Genomic DNA, 20,375 nt, shown 5'->3' with positions numbered 1-20,375 from the left:
ATCACAACTTGGCACTTATTGCCTGTGGGTAAAGAGCTCTAATTAAGGCTCTTAAGCTGCAGTACAGAGAATAGCAACAAATAACCATGTGTCTATTTGTGGAATAGTGAGACAGAAGTAGAACGGTAAATGTTTTGCTCTACATAGGTCTTTCTGGAGTCATCCTTGCCTTTTTCTATACCTTTTCCATTTTCCACATTTTTACATTTTTGAAGGACATTATTTGTAAAATTGCACACAAGATTGTGAGCTATATAAGTATATCAAAATTAAAATTTTGTAAAATTGAAACATTTTTCTTTGCAAAAAAACTAATTGCCCCTAAACCTAATAATTGTCTATACCACCTTCGGTGGCAACAACCATCATTAAATATTGCTTTGCCTATGTAAGATCACAACACAACATCTGAACTGTTTTTTTTTTTTTTTACCATTCAGATGTGGGCTTGCTAGCGTGCTTCTGATCATTTACCTGCTGCACAACCCAACTATGACTGAGCTTTTAGTCGTGAACTGATGTTCTACGTTTGCTGAACTTGTAATGACTCTTGCAGTCAATCACTGGACTCCCAAACTTAGAAATGGTTTGGTGGGTTCGGTAATGATGCACACACCGTATGGTGGCTTGAGTCATCGAGGTGGTTGTCACAGGTTCGAGTCCCGGCCCGTTGACCCTTTCTGCATGTCTTCCCCCTCTGTCACAACAAGCTTTTCCTGTCAGATCACTATCAAATAAAGCTCACTAGTTTAAAAACCTTTAAAGAAAAAAAGATGGTTTTGGTAACTGTTTCATCTTGAGATGAACAAAGCAAAACTTTAGTTGTTTGAGTCTTTTATTATTCAATATATCAAGTCCAATTGATACACAGCAAAATAGTGCTGAGGGCAGAAAGTGGAATCCAATTAAACAATTAAGCTGAGAGGGGAAAGCCGAAGTTCTAAAAGAGAACATCAAATGGGTGGCACAACTTCTTACTCTTTTTGAGAGAATTTTTTTATTCCTTTTGTTAGGTGGCATAGAGCTTTTAATCTTGTCCCAAGTTTTCAGACAGTAAAGGACTTATTGCATGGGTGCTGGCTGAACACAACTGAAATGCAATCAGGACTGAGGAGCAGAGACATCAAGCAAATAGATGCAAGCAAGAGGAATATCAGGGTTTAGTCGGTGTTCAAGCAGGATGCGTGTCCCAAAGAGACTGAAACACAGGTGTTAGTCATTTTTGCATTTAGTTTTCCTGATACTAATAGCAACACTGCGTTCTCATTTAAGGGGCTGGACCACATTGCAGCCGACAGTCGATGTGGTTTCAGTGTTTCTTCTTGCTCGACTTTTCAATCATGGTCTCCACCACCATGGAGGTTTCCTCGTAACCTTTGACTTTGCGATCGTTGGAGAACTTTTCCACTGATTCCACCACCTCCACCTTTTCGTAGCTCATGGTGTCTGGGCTGAAGCTACTCGAGCTGGTGGTGCTGGTGCTGGAACCGGTACTAGAACTGCTGCCACCACGGGCTGCAGGTTTTTTCTTGGGCCTGTCGTTCCCAGGCACGGGATCTTGGGAGTTTGAGTCCGATGGTGGCGACAAGGGATTTGGATCTTTTGAGAAAGGCTCTCCATTATTAGATTTACCTCTTCCTCCGCTGTCTTTGGCCTTTCCACCAATGTTATCTTCTCCTGCTCTGGGAGGCAGTGTGGGACTAAGAGGCCTAGGGTCCACCATGGGCTGAAGGGGTGGAGGAGAGGGCGTGCCAGGTCCATGAGGCTCATAAGGATACATCATTCCATCTCTTATTGTGACAAAGATGCGACCAGCTGATGGAGTGGAAGTGTAGAAGCAGGGATCCAAGTAGCTGCCGTCACCGGTAACAAGGACATAGCGACCTTTGGTGTAGAAATCAGCAATTGGCTCAGGCCTCTGGTACTTTCTCATTCTGTCTCTGACAATGTTGCAAAGAGTGTCGAAGGCTTTGCTAATCTGTGCTCCATCAGGGACATCCTGTCGAGAAACTCCAGTGAGAACAGCCCCTTGATCTTCTTGTTTTACGCTTTTAGCCTGCACCTCCCCAGATGAGACCGCATTAGATTCTTCGTCGTCACCCTCTCCTGAATTTCTTTCCTCCTGGCCGCTGTCTATGACGTCTTTTGGGGTCAGTTCTTTCTTCTTCAAGACCTTTTTAGCCAGTATCTTCTGTCTGGGCTTCATGCTTGTGATATCTTGGATAGCTTGGGTGATATCTGGGCATAAATAAAGACAAGTCAAGTGACCAAACCTCATGAACTGATAAATATTTAAAATGACTTAAGTGGCAGCTACTGATTTTTTCTCATGCCCATAAGGGCATTACTTTAACTTTGTAAATTTCAATAGTATTTACTACAATCTAATATGATGGTAACTGATGATACCCTTCAGGGTGACTTTAAAAACAAACCAACTGTGATTTGCACATCATGTCCTTACCTCTCCCCCTGCTTGATGCACTGGGTGTGTGAGTGTAGCGGTAATTAGTGGTAAACAGGGTAATGGGAGTGCCAATTATGGCAGAATTCAACCTGCAGGTTAAGAAAAGAGAGGGAGATAATAAAAAAATGTCGCCCAGGCAACAGCGATGTGCTCAAAAGCTTTTACAACCTGGAAAACACACAGTTGAAATTTCTTTCTGTAAGTGAGAAAAGGAAGAAACCGCAATGTGGACGAGGTAAAGATCTGTTAGGTCACAGAGCCACCTACTGGTGGATGCAATGTAATCCAATGACTTGTGAAGTTATCTTCTACAAAAAAAATTGCTTTACTAAAAATTTACTTTACTTACTATTCACTTAGGTGATTTACAGTAAGAGATATGCTGTACCGGTAAATCACCAAAATGATCTGGGGATATCAGCAGCCAGAATGTTGTTTTTAAACTATGAAAATAAGAGCAATGCTTTTATTGGGAGAAAAAAAAATGTACAACAAGTACTTCATTATGCCAGAAAGTTTGACATTTTTTAAATAGAAATAAAATTTTGTTAATATACCTTAACAGAAAATAAATAAAAACAACACTTCCTCCTAATTATAACGGTGCTACAAAACACTTAACTCTGTTAAATCACTTTGGATGATTTTGAGATCATTCTTGCTTGCATGATTATTTTAATTTGATTTCCATATTGAAGACTTTCACATTTCAGAATAAATTGTCAATCATATTTAAATTGACTACTCCAAAGCCCTCATTACAAATCTATAACTATTTCAAAGTGCAATGCTCTGGACACTAATTCAAAGTATCGCTGTAAAACCCAATTATTTAGAACTTCAGGTTGTGAACAGAACAGAATTTTGGTTTGAGAGGAGAATCTGCGTTTCTATCAGCTACGGTAATTTATTCAGTTAATGAAGCAGCAAAACAACCCCACACCATTTTACTTCCACCACCATATTTGACTGCTGGTGTGATTAAAACTAATATAATCTGTTACAAAAATAAAAAACAGAATAAAATCTTTCTTACACCACTGCAGTTTCTTTAGGGAAGGTTATAACATATGTTTGATAAACTGTATTTCTGTGGTCCAGAAATCATAAGAAAGAAGTTTACCTGTTATCTTCATTCTCAATTATCCTCTTGTACCGCTCCAGCTCGTTCTCAAGGGATGTCTGATACATGGCCAGGTGGCGACAGTCACCGATATATTTTTCCAACGATTTCTCAGCTTCCTCAATCTCCTTCCGTAAAGATTCGATTTTCTCATTGTACAGCTGGATCTCATTGTCATAATTCTCTTGTGTGCTTTTGATGGTTTGCTCCAACATTGCAGTCTGAGAGAATACAATATCAGCATTGTTCAAGAAAATACGATGTACAATGTTGATAATAATTATTAAGAAGTGATTTTTTTTTTATCCATATCATTGTAATTATTATTTTACATAATGTAGTTAGTAAAATAATGATTAAAATTATAATTAAGACTATTAAATTAAACATAACATTGGAGGCAGTAAAAATAGACGACACCTGTATTTATACAAAGATTATTTCCACAAATATATGGTACATCTCAAATACAAAATTAAAATATGGAGCATGTTACAAAAGTCACACTCTAGTGAAATAAAGTGATTCTTGCGCACATCTACTAGCTAAAGGTTTTAACAGTAGAAAATATTACATGTGGCATCTTACACTTTAGCACCATATCTGCCATAAACACATTATTTTTAGATTTCAACACCCATATTAACTACTTATCCCCTTCATCCCTCAACTGATCTAATTAGCATAAAATACATTTAGAAACATTCAACCCTTAAGCAAAGGTTGAGGTAAACATTGATCTAATATTTTGATCTTGTGTTTTAATATTCCAAATGTTTTATATCTTTGGAGAAATATAATTCAAAATAAAAACAGCTGCCTGATTTACATTATTATAAAATTATGTTCTTTAATTGTATGCATGGCATAAACTGTGGAGCTGGAATTTTGACTAAACAAAGCAATTGTTTTTAAAATGGGATGATAAATTTAGGGGCATTCCAGCATTTTAAAAAACATGACACACATTCTATTATTAAAGGGCATAAAAGCAATTACTACAAGACTTTATTAATTAAAAACGGAAAAAAAGAGAAGCCAGCTATACAAAAGGGACGATTTTTTTTTCTTTCTTGCTTCTTATGGATTTTTTAAAATTATTTTGTAGGGAAGTCCTCAGAAATCCCTCTTTGGGTACCTGCAAGTGACGCAAAATGTCACATTGCCATGGCAACTCACCTCACTCTGCAAGCGTTGCTTCTGAATCTGCAGCTGACAGAGGGCGCTCTTGTACTCTTCCAGCTGAGTCTGCAGCCCTGGTATTTTCTTTTGGGCCAGCAACTTCTCCTGCTCCTTCACACATGTAGCACAAATCAGTAGCAGCTCAACAACACTGGTTGCATATTCTTGCAGTGTGGTGCTAACTCCTCCCTGACATGAACTGATTACTTATTTGAGTTGACAAGTGTGTGATACATTCTGATCCATGTGTTTGTCGTCTCCTGAAAAATTCTGATAAATTTCAAAATTAAAGCCTCTGTGACGTTTGAATTTATAGAAAAACTAATGAGCTTTAATATGGAACTTCATTCATTTTGGAAAGAAAAAAAGAGGATCTACCATGACGGTTTGAGAGCCATCAGGGTTCTAAATTTATTTAAGATAAATTTTGGAGAGTGGCCAGAAAGAATTGATTTAAACAAGTTCAAGTACATTTCCTTCTCAACCAGCATTTTTCATATTTTTATTTATTTTTTTGATTGTTTAGAACAAAGATATCAATTCGCAAGCAATTCTGTGGAAAATGATTCTGCTTCTAAATTAATTTGTGGCCTTCAAAGCCTTTCTACTCAGTGTGGTCTCAATAAAGACTTTAACTTCTATATTACTAATTAATATAATTTTTTTATTTATTTATTTATTTTTTTTAATGAATCCCTGATCTGGAGCGCAGCATTTGAACAATAGTCATGAAACCTGCTAGTGTTGTATGAAAACAGAATCAATTAAACCATTAGGAAGCAGCACTGCTTCTAAGACACATTTAAACAAATAAATCCCCAATCTACTAGATTCAAACAGCGGCCACGGTGGCACAGTTACTCAAAAATTAGAATGCACTGCCATTCCCCTCTGTATTTACCTAATTATGTGTCCTGACACTTTTAAAATTGCTCATCTTTACAGGAGTCTTGATGAAAGGTTCAGTTCATGTCCATCCCAACAAAACATGCACAAGGACACACTAATCAGACAAATGGACAGACAAGGAGCCAATTGGTCAGAGGAACCAGGGACCGCATCAGCTGTTTACACGTGGCAGGGCTGACACACATGCTAACACCAGCCTCTTCCTCCGGGGAGACTTGAACACACACACGCACGCACACACACGATGACAGCATTGGTGACCTTACCTCGGAGATGCCAGCTGACACATTGGGAGCAAAGGGAAGTGTCTGGTTTATTTGCTGCAAAATGTTTACGTAGGTTTCAATCTCTACAAGGTCCTGTTATAAAATAAGTTAAAGAAAGAGAAAAGATGTATATAAGTGAGAAAGAGAAAATGCATCTGATCATCTTCTAAAAGTTGACAACAAATCTACTTCAATCTTACTGGGGATTTGAGGAGTTAAAATTAAATTAGTTTAAGACTTTCATTTAGCCCAGCTATATGACTCAATATTTCTGCAGACAAAGGGGATTTTCTACCTACAAGGATTCATACTGTCGTGATCTAAGAGCATGATAAAGAGTGGCTTATATTTCTTCACTCCAGAGGAATACCTCCAACCTGAGCAGCATAAGCCTCGTACTCACATGCAATGACTCTCCCTATTCTATTCTACATAATGCAAAAAGAGCAGTGCCCTTTGATATGCTGCGTAAACCCTGTAGAGTTGTGGAATAATTCATCATCAAGCTGCCTCAATTGAAACAAAAATTAGAATGAAATTGTGAAAGCAGGAAAGTCTTTTGAATTCACACATGATGCATGTAACATTTTAGTCTTTATGTGCCTCAGCTTTTTGGGTTTTTTTTGCCTTTGTTTTGGAGCTTCCAGATTTTACTGCAACACAAAGGCAATTTTTCTTTTTTTTCTGTGTACAGGTTTCTCTGTGAGTGCCTGTGATGGCCACTCCATTTTCTCTTCTTTTTTTTCTTCAGCTGTCTTTTCTCACCTATATCACACAAAAAAATAGAAAGAAAAAAGGTTGCTAAAGCCCCAGGAAATTTATAACACATGCCGTGGCATCTGTTGGGGTGTTTAGTACAAGACTCATTTAGTTAGTAACTTGAGATAAAATGTGTTTCCGACAGACACAATATCAAATCTACAGTTATTTAAATGAATAGTATTTGACTAGATGTACATTTTTGGACAGACTATGAGTTAAACCAATGCATTTCTGCTGAGATAATAGGTTTGAACAACAAACAAATTAAGATAATGATAACGATTGTGATGCATTTGGCTTATTTCACTTTCACTAAATGCTTTCACTTCAAGTCATTTGTACAATGTGTATAACTATAAAGGCCCCTAATCACCTTACACTTGATAGTGTTCCTTCAGTATCAATTCTGGGTGATATTTCCTTTACGACAGAAGATGTTAAGTATAAGTGAATCTACTTTGAATAGATAATCATATGTTGTGAGCGGTAACTTTTAAGAAACTTGTTTGCAATTCAGTTAAATTTCCTATTCCTGGTGGTTTAGTTTCCACTTGTTGCCAAGAAGAATCTAAATTTGAACTGATCGCCTAAAACCCTGTATGTTTATAACAACGACCCCAAAATGGTTAGGCTACAACTGCCTAAAAATAAAGAAATGTTGGCTTCTGAGAAGGACTAAAAAAATTGAAATACTATAAGGTTTAAGAAATAATCAGCGATCAAGTTTAGCCTCATATAATAGGTAATAAGATAATAATGCATGATAATCTATTGTTTCCAACCCTCTAAAGAAAAATGACCCCTTATCATCAAATACACATCTGAGGTCATGGTGTGAGCTTCTGCTGTTGTGCGACTCTGTCCAACTGGCTAAATGTAACATCGGCATTTACAATGCAAGTTCTGAACACGTGGAGCTTATTAGCAATTATTTTTACTTCAAACAGTCCCATGGAGTATAAATGTTACACACGGTCGCAATATATTTGTGTTATATCGTGCAAACTTGCTGGACATAATGACATTTTTTCTATCCCATTTTTTATGATTGTCTGACTCTGGGGTGATAAAACGTCCTTGTTCTATACACATGTGCAAAGAGCCTTGGTCTGCTCCACACTGGTCCAAAATGATTAGCTAAATTAATATTAAAATAGGTCAGACTGTACTCCTATGGAGACACCTCAAGCATTCAACATGTGAGCCGCACAGCATGTGACAAACTTGTGCTACTTCATGGACATTGTGCGTCATTTGAACAGCATTTGCCTAAACTCCAAAGCAGTGGTAAGCAGTCAGTCAGTCTGACCTTCTTATTTCTATCTCTGGTGGAATTGATGTCATCCTGCAGGAACTGAGACTGGATCTGATACTCCAGATTCTTCAGCAGAGCACTGTCAGCTTCCTGCAGGGAGAAAAGAAAACAAAAAGAAAGAAATGTGAGAAAAATAGAACATCTATTTAACATTTACACAGTGCAACAAAATAAGACTCTCCTATTAACAGTCTTAGTTTTTTTTTCTTTCACATTGCAGTTGCAAAAATTGTTTGTTTTCATATTTTCTGTACACAAGCATAGGTTCTTCATTGCAGTACCTTGTTTAAATGCTCCAGAGTGCCCCGCAGCTGCTCTTCGTAATCACATTCACTTTTGTATCTGAAAAAAAAGTTTTAACAAATACATTAAAAAAACATATTCTTCATACAAGTTACGTACTGCACCTTTAACTGAGCCACTGCAAAAATATTAACATCAATTCCTGATAGAAAAAAAAGGTGGTACATTTAAATATTCCTTTAAACCTAAATCTGCCAGATAATCTGAGTAATTTTCAGCTTTACTGTAATACTAAGTTGCTGTCAAACAGCAGTATATTTATTTTCTTCCCAGCAGTATTTACAACTTAATATCAGGCTAATATGTTTTTAGTTTATTGGTCAGATTTTTTGTTATTTCTTTAGACAATCAATGAACAGAAGCCTAACATGTTTAAAGAGCGGTCCATTAAAACACAGAATGTTTTGTAGCAGCCAATAACAGTTTGTAAAAAATATGGTGCTTTCATGTTGACTGATCACATATAAAGAAAGATGCAACTTTTCTCAAGACTGACTTAAACAGTAAATATTTAAACAATTTTGCATGATTTGAAACAAAAGCAGTCAGCTAGAATAATGGCATGATCACTATCCAAATTTTGTGATGAAGAGTTTTTGAACTTTAGGTTTCTTATATTTTCTGACAAGCAAAAAGAAAAAAAAACAATTACCCAGCAGCCTCTTCTGTTGATCACTCTCTATAAATTCTGATATGATTTACTTAATTATGCTCCATCTTTGACCTTTGACCAACAGATAAACAAATGTCTGTCATCGTCCTTACTTGTTGGTATAGTCATCCAGCATGCGACAAGCTTCCCTCAGCTCCCGCTCCAGCTTGCCGTGCTCGGAGCTCAGCTCTCTGATTCGCTGCCTGTTGACTTCAATCTGCTCTGTGAAGGCCTCCTCGAGGCCACTGGCCTCCTCCATCCGCTGCAGCGTCTCCAGCTGCTTGCGGAACACGGCGTTCCGCTGCTCCAGCACTCGAGCCCGGTTGATGTACCGGGCGAAGCGGCTGTTGAGCTCCTGAAGGCTCTCCCAGCCCTGGATGGCTGAGATGCCTGCAGGGGTTTCAGAGTCCTCGGTTTCTTCATCAAAGACATCGGAGCGCTCGTACTTCTCCTTGCGCACCTCGCGCTGGAAGCTGGTCTTGAACATATTGGCCTGGTTCCTCTGGGCTGATGGTAACCCTGGAGTGCTTCAGCACCTTTAATGTGAGAAAACTTAGGTGCTCACCCTTAGCAGTCTCATGCTAGACTGAACAGTGTAAAGCAATGACTGTAGTCGAAATGGCTGTCCCCTCCCCGGGCCCCCTCGCCCTGCCTATCATATCAGCCTGGGGCCTTCCAGAATTTATTGTTGCTTTTGTGGCACAGATGTGAAAAGCGTTGCTCTTGATGACGAAGCAGAAACACAAAAGCAAACAATTGGCCTTCCAGTAAAAGAACTAGGTCGTCCCTTGCTATTATTTTGGTTCTTAGTCAGCTGCTTTCCGCATCCCTGTTTGGACCTCTGGATGTTGGCCCACTGTGGCACAGAGGGGAATTTTAATGCAGGACAATGCATCAGAGTGACAAAAACATTTCCAGGCAAAAAGGTCTATTAGGGTAAAGTCTAGTCAGATTGTGGTTGATTTTGAGTGTTTTCACACCTGGTAGTCCAGTCGACTTGGATTTTATTGATGACCAAAGTTGCAATATTTGTTACATTTTCAGTTGGTGTGGTCTGCTTTCCCACTGCACTGAATAATGAACCAAACCCTATGAAAAACTGTTTACTGTTTACACTCTCTGTCGTGGTGGTGTGACACCAAAGACTACTAAAGGAAGCAGCACAAAAATCTCTAAGCATAAAAAAAGAGAGTCATAAACTCTATGTTAGTCTGCTCAGGAACACAGGATAACCAAATGTGGAACTTCCTGGAGTTGGTTACTTGGTCCGTCACTTCTGGCAAAGGTCAAAAGATGTTGGTGGTTTCCAATCTAAGGTATTAAAAAAGTTTATTATGTTGACTGTGTAAAAAGACACAGCCCATAATGAGTTGGGCTTATCGGAACCCCAAAATAATACCAAAATACAGCATGGAACGATTAACAATCTTTATTAAAAAGGAATACTGAAGTTCTGGACAGACATAAAAACTGTCTGTAGATCTTTCTGGACTTATTCCAGATATGAAAAAGAAAACCCAGGAGCAACATGGGGAAAGAAACTGCCAAGGTCTACTACACGGGGTCCACTGTTTGAAAGTGTAAGGTACCAGACGTAAACAAGGACAAAGGTTGTTCAAAATAAAAAAAAATATATAATAATTTAATAATTCCAAAGAATAGTTAGCAAAACATCACATTTCAATGCAAATTAAGTCAAATGATAAATGACAGATTTGGGCTCATCTCAACTGAGGTGAACTGAACACAAACAAAACTGACAAAGAACAGAAAGCTGCTTAAATAGAGATGGAGTGACCAAAGCTTGCCACATGAGGGAGGCACAACATAACACAGGAACCAAAAATGACTAAAGTAGCTAAAGCAACATATGAAACAAAATAAAGTAAAACTAACTTGAACTTGGTACAAATAATAAGCGAATATTACAGCAACAAAATTAAATAACTAAAACCAACTTTAAGAAATAAAGTTCCCCCTTTGGGCTCTTGTAAAAAAAATAAATGGTACCACCACCACAACTTGTACCTTGTGGTGGTAGAAGCAGCCACCATGGTTATAACATCTGGCAGGTAGAGAGGACTCAGTTAAGAAGCGAGTAACCAAAAACTCAAATCTGTGACAATAACCATGCACATTATTATGACAATATAGACAAGAGCAGCAGGGGTTAATAATGCTTTAACATTCTTACTTGCTCTCTTACATAAAATTATTTCTAACAAGGTTTAATCTTCAACTCCCTATTTCCTTCTCCTTTGTCGCCTTTAATTTCCATGATTACTTGTTACTGCGACCTTTACCAGAAATGAGAGACAGGATGATGGAAGAGCGAGAGCCAAAACAGCTCATTTCATAGCTTCGTCTCCAGGCTATAAAACAAGGTGAGCAAAGTGTCTCAACCAGTCACTCCAGCTTTGTGGAACGTAGCTGAATGAAAAAAGCTTTGCAGAAAAAGAACGACAGGTGCTTATGTTGTGTGGGAAGCTGTTCACCAGGACATTTGGTTCCCTTTTTATTAATTTGTTCTGCTTTTTTACAGATACGGACAACTTCATTTTTTTGTTTTGTTTTCTATGAATATTTTAGCAGCTGACTGCAGTTATGTTCATTTCTTGTGTACAGTCCTTTGCTTAGTGACTCTAGTTTCTGTTATACAGTTATTTTGTTACATAAATGTCCTTACTTATAGAATTTACAACAATAATTAATATCCAAAGCTATCTTGTCTTTGTATACAGTTATATTTTTGTTCTACTTGGTAGCAGCTAACAGCGCAATTTCCAAAGTGTGGATGCGCTCCTTCACAGCAACATAAAAAAAGGTTACACCATCTATTGCTCACAAAACACAGCAAATGACCTTTACTGCCTGGGTCAGAGGCAATCGTTGACAGTTCCTTTCACCACTGCGTGGGTTCCACTTTAGCTGTTATACCTCTGACCTGAAGTGTGTTTAGCCCCCAGGGTTTTCTTTAGAGATGTGCTGAATGAGTCCTCAGACATGGGACTGAACGCCTGAGGAGTCCAGTCTTCCTGCTCTGGTGCCGATTGTGTCGTCTAACAAGACCTTAAAACCATCTGCTCTGAGTTGCTTTTGCATAAGTTTCTTTTTTTTTTTTTTTTGAAGCCCCAACTATCCCCCATGTTTGTCTGCCTGTGTGTTACAAATCTCAAAATGCTGAATTGAAAGTCATTTTCCTTACCTCCTTTAACTTTAGTCAATGTGCAAATTAAACATGTACAGTATATCTGGATCCTAATGGAACTGACTTGATATTTTTCTTCAAAGGTAACAGATTTCTTCTGGGATTAGCAAGTAAAGTTCATACGCAGTTGTAATTAATTATACATGCAGAGTTTTAAGTCGTGGCTGAAAAAAAATACACATTTGTAATAGCAGAAAATGTCAGCTGTCGTTCATGGTCACCTTATTACAAGAACACACGAACAAATGAGTCTCCGAGGATGGCTTAGTTTGTTTCTTGTATTAAAAGGAGATTTTGCATTTTATGAATGACCACCAATTGTATTCCTTTGATAATTAGTCATCTTTACTGGTTTAACCTTAAATTATGAATAAATAAAGTATTCTTTCACACTAATATAATAATCAATCTCCTAGAACAAGATTTTTGAAATGCCATACCTTATAAATCTCTCCTAGCTCTTTTTGGTTGGGATGGTCCAATAAATATAAGTACAATATATTATCTTTGAAAATTGTGTTCACACAAAATCAACTCTCTTATACTGTGCTAAACATTATTTATTGTTACTGTTGCACATATAACGAAGCATGGACATGTAAAATCCTAACAAGCAGAAGGACATGGAACATTTCCAAAAATACAGTTCAGATATGTTTTATTTTGGTTTTGATGCCAACAGCTGTGTGCGTAGCATCAACTTATGTGTCATGTGGTTACTCAGTTCTAACAAGTGCAGTACGACAGGAGGACCATACACATTAGCTTAATCATATTGTTGGTTTTGTAAAAACACGTTAAAATATTGTAAGATAATTATCAAATGTTTACGTAATAATTTAGGTGTATGGACAAACAGTCCAGATGTTATACCCAGCCTGCAACTACTGTTGAAGAAGATTTTAAGTTATAGTATATTTTTGGGAAATCTCTGGCTCTATCTTCCTCTTACGGATCCCAGGTTTTCCCGGCGGACCGCGCGTAGCCACACAGAAAACGACAATGAATGTTGACGTCACAGAATTACAGAGTTTAATCCAATAGAAGACAACGTACAAAATTACAAAAGAAACTGCAGAACAAGAGACATACATTTATTTACCTGAGACAAATGTGAAAGAAAGAAAGAAAGAAAGAAAGAAAGAAAGAAAGAAAGAAAGAAAGAAAGAAAGAAAGAAAGAAAGAAAGAAAGGCAAAGACGTCTTTGGAGAATTGCAAGAGCAAAATCTAATGTGTTACTCGTGTGTAGAAAGTTTTATAGTAAAAGCGTATTCTTGTCTTTAATTTATTCAAATAAGGCGCATCTTTGCTCATCCAACCAGGAGCTGTCTCTGACCCTCTCTAAAGTTAGAAACTCCATGTAATTTGTTTCCAAGATCTAAGGCCATTTGCCCCCTTTATCTAAACAAAGTGGAAACAGAGCTTCTCCTGAACTCCTGCTGTTTTACGGCTTTTCACAGATCAGTGTGAACAACTGGAACTTCTCCTGATTGTTTTCCCACACACACAAAAGGCACTTTCAAAAAGGTCTTAGCAAACAATCTGCTGTAATTACAGGCAAAATTAGGTCAATAGGGCAGAATAAGTTATTAATCTGAAAACTATAATTAGACTATCTTAATCAAGACATGTTAAGTTTTAAAACTTATTTATTTTCTTAACACTATACAGATTTTGAGGTGCACTACATACTTTTTTCATTACAGACTTGAGGATTAACCCAGAAACCAGGCCAATCTGGCAACACTGCAGCGCCTCCTATTGGTCGCGCATATCTACTACACCATTTTCTGTGGTGCGGCATCTTGTTGTGTGGAAGCACTTAATTCTTAATCGTTTACAAAATAAACGACTGCGTTCACCGCGCTGACCTTAGCTTCAGCTCGGTGGACTCCGACATTTTTAAAAGGGCAGTGTCATGTCAAATCAACTTTTTTGAGCTTAACATCATGTTATGATGTTATTCCTACATCAAAAACTTACCTGGAGTGTTGCCTTGATTCTTTAATTCGTGTTTGAGAAATCCTTTAAACTCCCGCCATTCAGCTGCTTTCGGAAGTGCAGCTCCTCCTCTGAGCACAAAGCCTCTGAGCTTCCGCCTCACAGATCATCCCTCCCCCTGTTACACCTCCACGCAGCTCCGCAAACTAGCGACAGCAGCAATTAGCAAACACCTGGTGTGCTGGTTACCCTCTGACAGTCTGGCAAGCAACAAAGCAATGTCTTTGTATGTCAGCTCAAACTGAGAAAAAAAAAAAAAAAAGCTGAATTATATCACATATTTTAATTTCAGTAAAGTTTATTTTACTTCAAAGTCTCTTTAGGGGTTCTGTAAAAATCACATGTAACAAGACTTTAAAACCAAAGCAAATAAAGGACCGTGACTTTTGTGTACCATTACACCCCTGTTAAATACCTTTTGTGTACCTTGGTGCTAAACAAGGCCACACATAGAAACTACTAAACAACTGCTGAAAAATATAGAGAAATTCTCCTTTTTGACTTAGGAGGGAGAAACAAAATTGAGTATAAACTCATTGTGGCATTGTGGCAAAAGGCATCTTGCTGCTATTGACAGATGATTGTTGGAGGTAATGCACAAAACAACAGTGCTCTGTCTTCATCACAATGAGAAATTTATCCTATCAAAGTCATTGTTGACGCTCTCTGTTTGTTGGTTTCTGCTGTTCAGGACGGCTGACCATGGAGAGATGGTGCTAAAAGTTTTTCGCTGTTGTGTTAAGATAAAACAACAGGATAAAAAAATGGATCCATTTCAAAGTCTTGTTAATTTAAGAAACACAGGAGCTGCCAGTTGTTTGTCATACGCTCACCCAGTTTCTGTCATGCATCAAGTGCCACTAATTATGTAGAGTAGGGTAAAATTACATGAGCTATATCAACAAGGCAATATGACATTGATTTAAAAAAAATCACATTAAGACACTTTGTTTTTTTCTTACAGAAAATCATTTTTATGGTAATATTTTTTGAACAATTGACTAATAATTTCTTACAAACTAAGAAAAAAAACATCTTTCACTTACACTACGACTTTGTTTAGTATACATCACAGCTATACTGTAAATTGAACACCAGCAACAAACTGTGTCAAATGCACTGAGACCAAGTCATATCAAGAAATATCACTGTTTGGATGCATATCATTCAAGTCACCAAACGCCTTCATGACCATGGCATCCACACATTTATTACATTTTGAGTGTTATTGTCTTTATTCCTAATAAATAAATAAAATAAAGCTCATGAGAGTTTATGTTTGAAATAACAAAGGCTGACATAGTGGATACTGTTCTGTAGAGACAATGTGTCAGATTACATAACTAGAATAATTTTACATCCCAGATGGTCAGTGGAAACCCTGACTTGTTAGGCCCTGGTATTTATCCAATTTCTCATGCTCCTTTTTCCTGATGTTGTAATCACTTGGTATTGCTACATCCACCACAACGGCTTTCCTCTGTTCTTTATCCACCACCACAATGTCCGGTTGGTTCGCCATTACCATCTTGTTNATATATAATTATTTTTTTATTCACAGTGTAAATAAATAAATAGCGTATTTATGACCAAATTGCCTTATGCCACGGTGCTCTAAATAGTCAGCTATTTCCAGCACGTCCCTTCTTGACACATCTTGAAAGATGATTTGCGGTCTCGGCAGCTTCCCTTTTCATCTTATGTATCACTTTAGGCAGTGGAGAGACAAGCGCAACTTTTCTCTTTGGAAAAAAGAAAAAGAAAATTAAAACAGCGTAACAGTGGAGTGGAGCGCTCTGACAGCAGATGCGGTCAGGCTGATGGAGAGACTGTGTCTCCACTCGTTCAGTCACTCATTTGCGGAAGATTTAAAGAGCCTTTTAACTTATAGATGCATTTTTTTTTTTATCGGACTGACGAGGCTCAGAAATGGTTGGAATCCAATTTCAGCGTACAGGTAATTTCTAATGAATACTTAACAGTTGAAAATCCATTTTATATCTTCTAGTGTTCTTACATGTGTATCAGATGTCATTTAAACCAGCTATCAGACTTTGTTGCTCATAGGAAATATCTTTATTTCTTTGATTTTATGCCTAAATTGAAGAGTGTGTTTATCATCATGCTTGTCACTGAAGTGTCATTTCTCATGCACTGACTTCACTCTCTATATGAGACTGAGCCACTGGCATACTATAAAAAGACAATGAGCAGAAGCATCTCCAAGAAGTAATCACTACACCCTCAATTAGGCTTCATTAGGAATAAGTGACACATTCCACCTGCTACCATAATGACTTGTTTACTCCAATAACTGGCTATTTATGACTGAAATTGCGACTCTCTGTTCGAGGTGGAAATGTGTCTCTGCTTCCAAAGAAGATTGGTTGATTGAGATTTTCAAAATTTTCATTTTCACACATGCAAATTATTTGAAGGACGGTAAAAACTGGACGCACGTACCACCAAGTGCAACGTAAATTGTTGGGCCAAATCTGTTTAATTTCCTCCAGAATAAGAATGTGTGTTGCAAGACATGGGAGACTCAAACAACAGCCACTTGATAGCATCTTCTGCAGATATCCAGGATGGCAACGTGGAGGCAACGTGGATCAGTATATGGATTCCTATGACCTGGACTACGGCATCCCTCCTGATGAGATTCCAGACATAACAAAGGGCCAGACCTTCTTTGTGGTCACCGTTATCCTTGGTATTGTCCAAGTGTGTATCGTGCTCGTGTGTGGTCTCGGAAACTTCATATTCATTGCCACCCTGACACGCTACAAAAAACTCCATAATGTCACCAACCTGCTCATTGCTATTCTGGCTATCTCAGACTTTATTATGGCAGTTGTTTGCTGTCCCTTTCCGGTGGACTACTATGTGGTAAAACAGCTTTTGTGGGACCATGGACTGGTGTTGTGTGCCTCTGTAAACTACCTCCATACTGTCGCTATACGTGGCCACAAACGCGCTGCTGGCTATTGTATTTGCCAGGTATGATGATGCTTTAAATTTTCTGCTTCTCTATTCTTACAGGTATATGGCCATAGTGCATCCTTTGAGACCTTGCTTGAAGTTTCAGACAGCCTATTTACTAATAATTGGAGTCTAGATAGTTCCCGTTTTGATATCAATTCCTTCTGCCTATTTCACGTCTGTGACAACGTAGCCTCATGGTGATACCTCCTCAACCACTCACAAAGTCTTCTGTGCCCAGATATGGCCTGTGGACTATCAGACCTACTATTGATCCTACTTTCTGTTTGTTTTGCTGTGGAGTTTGTTGGCTCTGTTGTTGTCATGTTGATGTGTTATGCTCGCATTTCCCGTGAAGTGTTCAAAATGTCCCAGGGTTTCAGACTGAACAGATAAGGAAGAGATTATGTTGTCGTCGCAAAACAGTTACGGTCCTCATAGGAATCTTAGCTGCGTACATCCTGTGCTGGACATGGTACTATGGCTTCACCATCCTATGAGACTTCCATCCAACATTCATCTCTCGTCAGAGACACTCCCTGGTGGCTTTCTACATTGTTGAGTGTATTGCGATGAGCAACAGTATGGTTAACACATTCTGCTTTGTCAGCGTCAAGAATAACACTGTGAAGTATCTAAAGAAAATTGTCCTGTTGCGGTGGAGGTCAACGTACGTCTCTGATAAAAGTGCAGAAGAAATGTATATAAGAGCCTCCTCCATGCCAGTGACTGAAGAGATTGAATGCATTCACCTGAGGTGATTATAATAAACTTTGATGATACAGTTAAGCCTTCGATGGCTTTTATACAAATTTAGTGACATTGCAGGTCATTATTTTGATTCTGAGTTTGCTCCTCATATTTCAGAAAAAGCTAAGTTCTTCTTCAAATTTAGTTTAAATTCAAAAATACTTTATTGATCTCAAAGAGAAATAATTAAATTAAATGTGGGTATAGAACAACTTCAAAACAGTCATTTGGAGCAGCAGTGACTCAGAAAATGGTAATTTGTCAATATAAAAATGCTTTCAACTTGAAAACATTTTTCTGGGTAGGTGATGATCTGCATTGTAGTGTGTATATAGTGTCAAGATGTTTTTAGTGGTCAGCAAGTATATAAAAAGGGACAAATAACTACGTCGTGCAACGGAATTGGTATGTATGCAAAATATAGATCAATAAATTGTGTACAAAGAGTGTGGAAAAGTTAAATGTGGGTTGTGCTGTGAAGAGCTTTAAGTAATGACAAGACAGTTAGATAAGTGCAGTTCATGTCTTTGGTTAGCATGGATTGTCAGCAAGTCAAAATTGTATCTAACAGTGAAATTGTTTTAATCATTCTGTGGCTATACATTTAGCACTTTAAAATATTATTGTGTCTGTTTGTTACTGATCCTTCTATATCCCTAATCTTGTACCTGCTTTGTTTGTAACGTTATTATGCAATATGTCCGGTTTTAAATGGAAATGGTTTTGTATGGTTTGTTCTAAATATTGATAACAAAGTAAACCCACCAAAAATACTTTCTATTGTTTTTTGTTTAGTACAGTTAAAAATAAAACTGTCCCTCATTATTTATTCTTATTATACTACATGGCTTCTTAAAAAAAAAAAGTTGGTTTGCATTATTAAATATTTACAGACTAAAAACAAATGTTTTTTTTCTGGTTGTGCTTTTTTAACGTTTAAATGTAAATCATGAATCTTAAAATCTGCAATACATCGTACTTTTTAAGTTAATTATTTTTTTCTTATTTTTAGGTGGCTCTGCTTGTTTCAGATTAAAATAAAAATAAGCACCTTGATTATCTGCAGCCTTTTAAATAAACTTTTTGTTTGCTTTTGTAAACATTTCATACGAGCAGTGGGTGTTACAAGAAATTCTTGAAATGGCATTAACACCTGCAGATTGAGGGGGGAAAATTTAAAGCTCTGATTTAAAGCCTGTCTTATCTTCTGGACACATGCAATGGAGTGACACTGATCTAAAATGTACATAGTGTATTTTGATAGTTTTGATTGACACATAGCTCATCATTTACATGTCACATGTTCAACAGAGAAGTAAACTGGTTGCTCATACACCTCAGAGAGTAAAATGACAGACATAGCAAAAACATTTGTTACAAAGCTGACTAATTGTATTGTTAGCACAATCCTGCTCAGGAAATTCCTTTTGACATTTATAAGATGCTACTGCTCATCTTTGTTCTACTCTTTGCTAAATGTTCTTTGATTGCTCTGGAGAAATTGTCTCATACTGTGAAGCACAATATAGTCTTCTTTTCCTTAAATGGAAATGTTTATTGAACAATTCATTCTGTACTTCTCACTGTGTATCCTTGTCACCATAATCCCCAGCTTCCACCTCCAAGTCCAAGAAAATCATTATTATAACGTCTAACACTCACAAAAAAAGCAGGGGGGCAAAATATACATTTGCTTTCTGTGTTAACAGCATCTGCTGGTTGCTTTCTGTGACCAAAAGCTTCCAGTTTCTTGTCTCACGTATTCAGTCAGCCTTTTCTATAATTCTAATCAATATAATACCACATTTTTTATGTATTTATTTTTTATCCAGCCACTTTGACAGGATGTCACCCTGACTCATAGATTTTTTTTATTGTTGCAAACCTCAAAGGATTATCTAAAGATAAATGTTTTCTTTGATCAGCCTTTTGATAACAGCCTCTGAAGCACCTGTATGTTTTGCAGTAAGAGCTGGCATTGTTTAAACACCAATAGGAATACAGAAATTGTCTTTAACTATTACACAGCTACTACATAGGTTATGGCATAATGAACTATGTGGGATAAATGGTGCCTGCTGCAACCTCCTTTCACAACCAATTTTATTAACTACAGTGGATGGAAGAAAACTGGACCAAACATTGTTGTGGGTCTTACTGGACTACTCTTTTGACTTCTGTGACCCAGTTTGCAACACTTTATAGAATGAGTCATATCTTGAAAAGCGGAACGATTATGACATGCATCACTGTCTGACCATAAAAAGTTTGAAAGCGAGACTGAGCACAGCAATAAAAGCAAGAACCTTTTTTTTAATGATTTTTTTTTTACAGGGTATGAGTGAAGAGAGTACAACACTACAAAACATTCAACTATTTAGATCAAAAGTTATACTAAAAGTGCACAGCATTTTCTGAAATGGACAAAAAACCCTTTTTAAGTGAGGACAAGTTA

At 37.4% G+C, this 20,375-nt stretch overlaps 2 protein-coding genes across 2 annotated transcripts; one reads left to right on the top strand and one right to left on the bottom strand.

Annotated features, from left to right (window-relative positions):
* Window positions 1–817: 817 nt before the first annotated feature.
* Window positions 818–9,634, bottom strand: bfsp1 (beaded filament structural protein 1). Its single transcript, XM_008429406.1, has 8 exons — window positions 9,093–9,634; window positions 8,306–8,366; window positions 8,019–8,114; window positions 5,948–6,040; window positions 4,770–4,883; window positions 3,591–3,811; window positions 2,465–2,556; window positions 818–2,238 (listed from the first exon to the last, which is right to left on the bottom strand). Exons 1-8 carry the CDS (start codon window positions 9,464–9,466, stop codon window positions 1,310–1,312), a joined length of 1,980 nt encoding a protein of 659 aa, XP_008427628.1. The 5' UTR covers window positions 9,467–9,634; the 3' UTR covers window positions 818–1,309.
* A 6,289-nt stretch (window positions 9,635–15,923) lies between these two features.
* Window positions 15,924–18,750, top strand: prokr1b (prokineticin receptor 1b). Its single transcript, XM_008429405.2, is given in 5 exon segments — window positions 15,924–16,145; window positions 16,702–17,139; window positions 17,141–17,457; window positions 17,460–17,534; window positions 17,537–18,750. Coding segments are annotated over 5 exon segments (1,362 nt in total). The 5' UTR covers window positions 15,924–16,008; the 3' UTR covers window positions 17,932–18,750.
* Window positions 18,751–20,375: the final 1,625 nt, after the last annotated feature.

Source organism: Poecilia reticulata, linkage group LG15 (assembly GCF_000633615.1).
Source record: "Poecilia reticulata strain Guanapo linkage group LG15, Guppy_female_1.0+MT, whole genome shotgun sequence".
NCBI classification, from domain to species: Eukaryota; Metazoa; Chordata; class Actinopteri; order Cyprinodontiformes; family Poeciliidae; genus Poecilia; species Poecilia reticulata.
The sequence above is the reverse complement of the archived record's forward strand: the minus strand, read 5'-3'. Positions and strand labels throughout refer to the sequence as shown.

Coding starts and splice junctions, on each gene's coding strand:
- bfsp1 (XM_008429406.1), bottom strand. CDS start 9,466: ATGTTCAAGACCAGCTTCCAGCGCGAGGTGCGCAAGGAGAAGTACGAG. Junction 8,115..8,305: donor CTCTGGAGCATTTAAACAAG/GTACTGCAATGA, acceptor TTCTCCCTGCAG/GAAGCTGACAGTGCTCTGCT. Junction 2,557..3,590: donor ATTGAGAATGAAGATAACAG/GTAAACTTCTTT, acceptor CTTAACCTGCAG/GTTGAATTCTGCCATAATTG.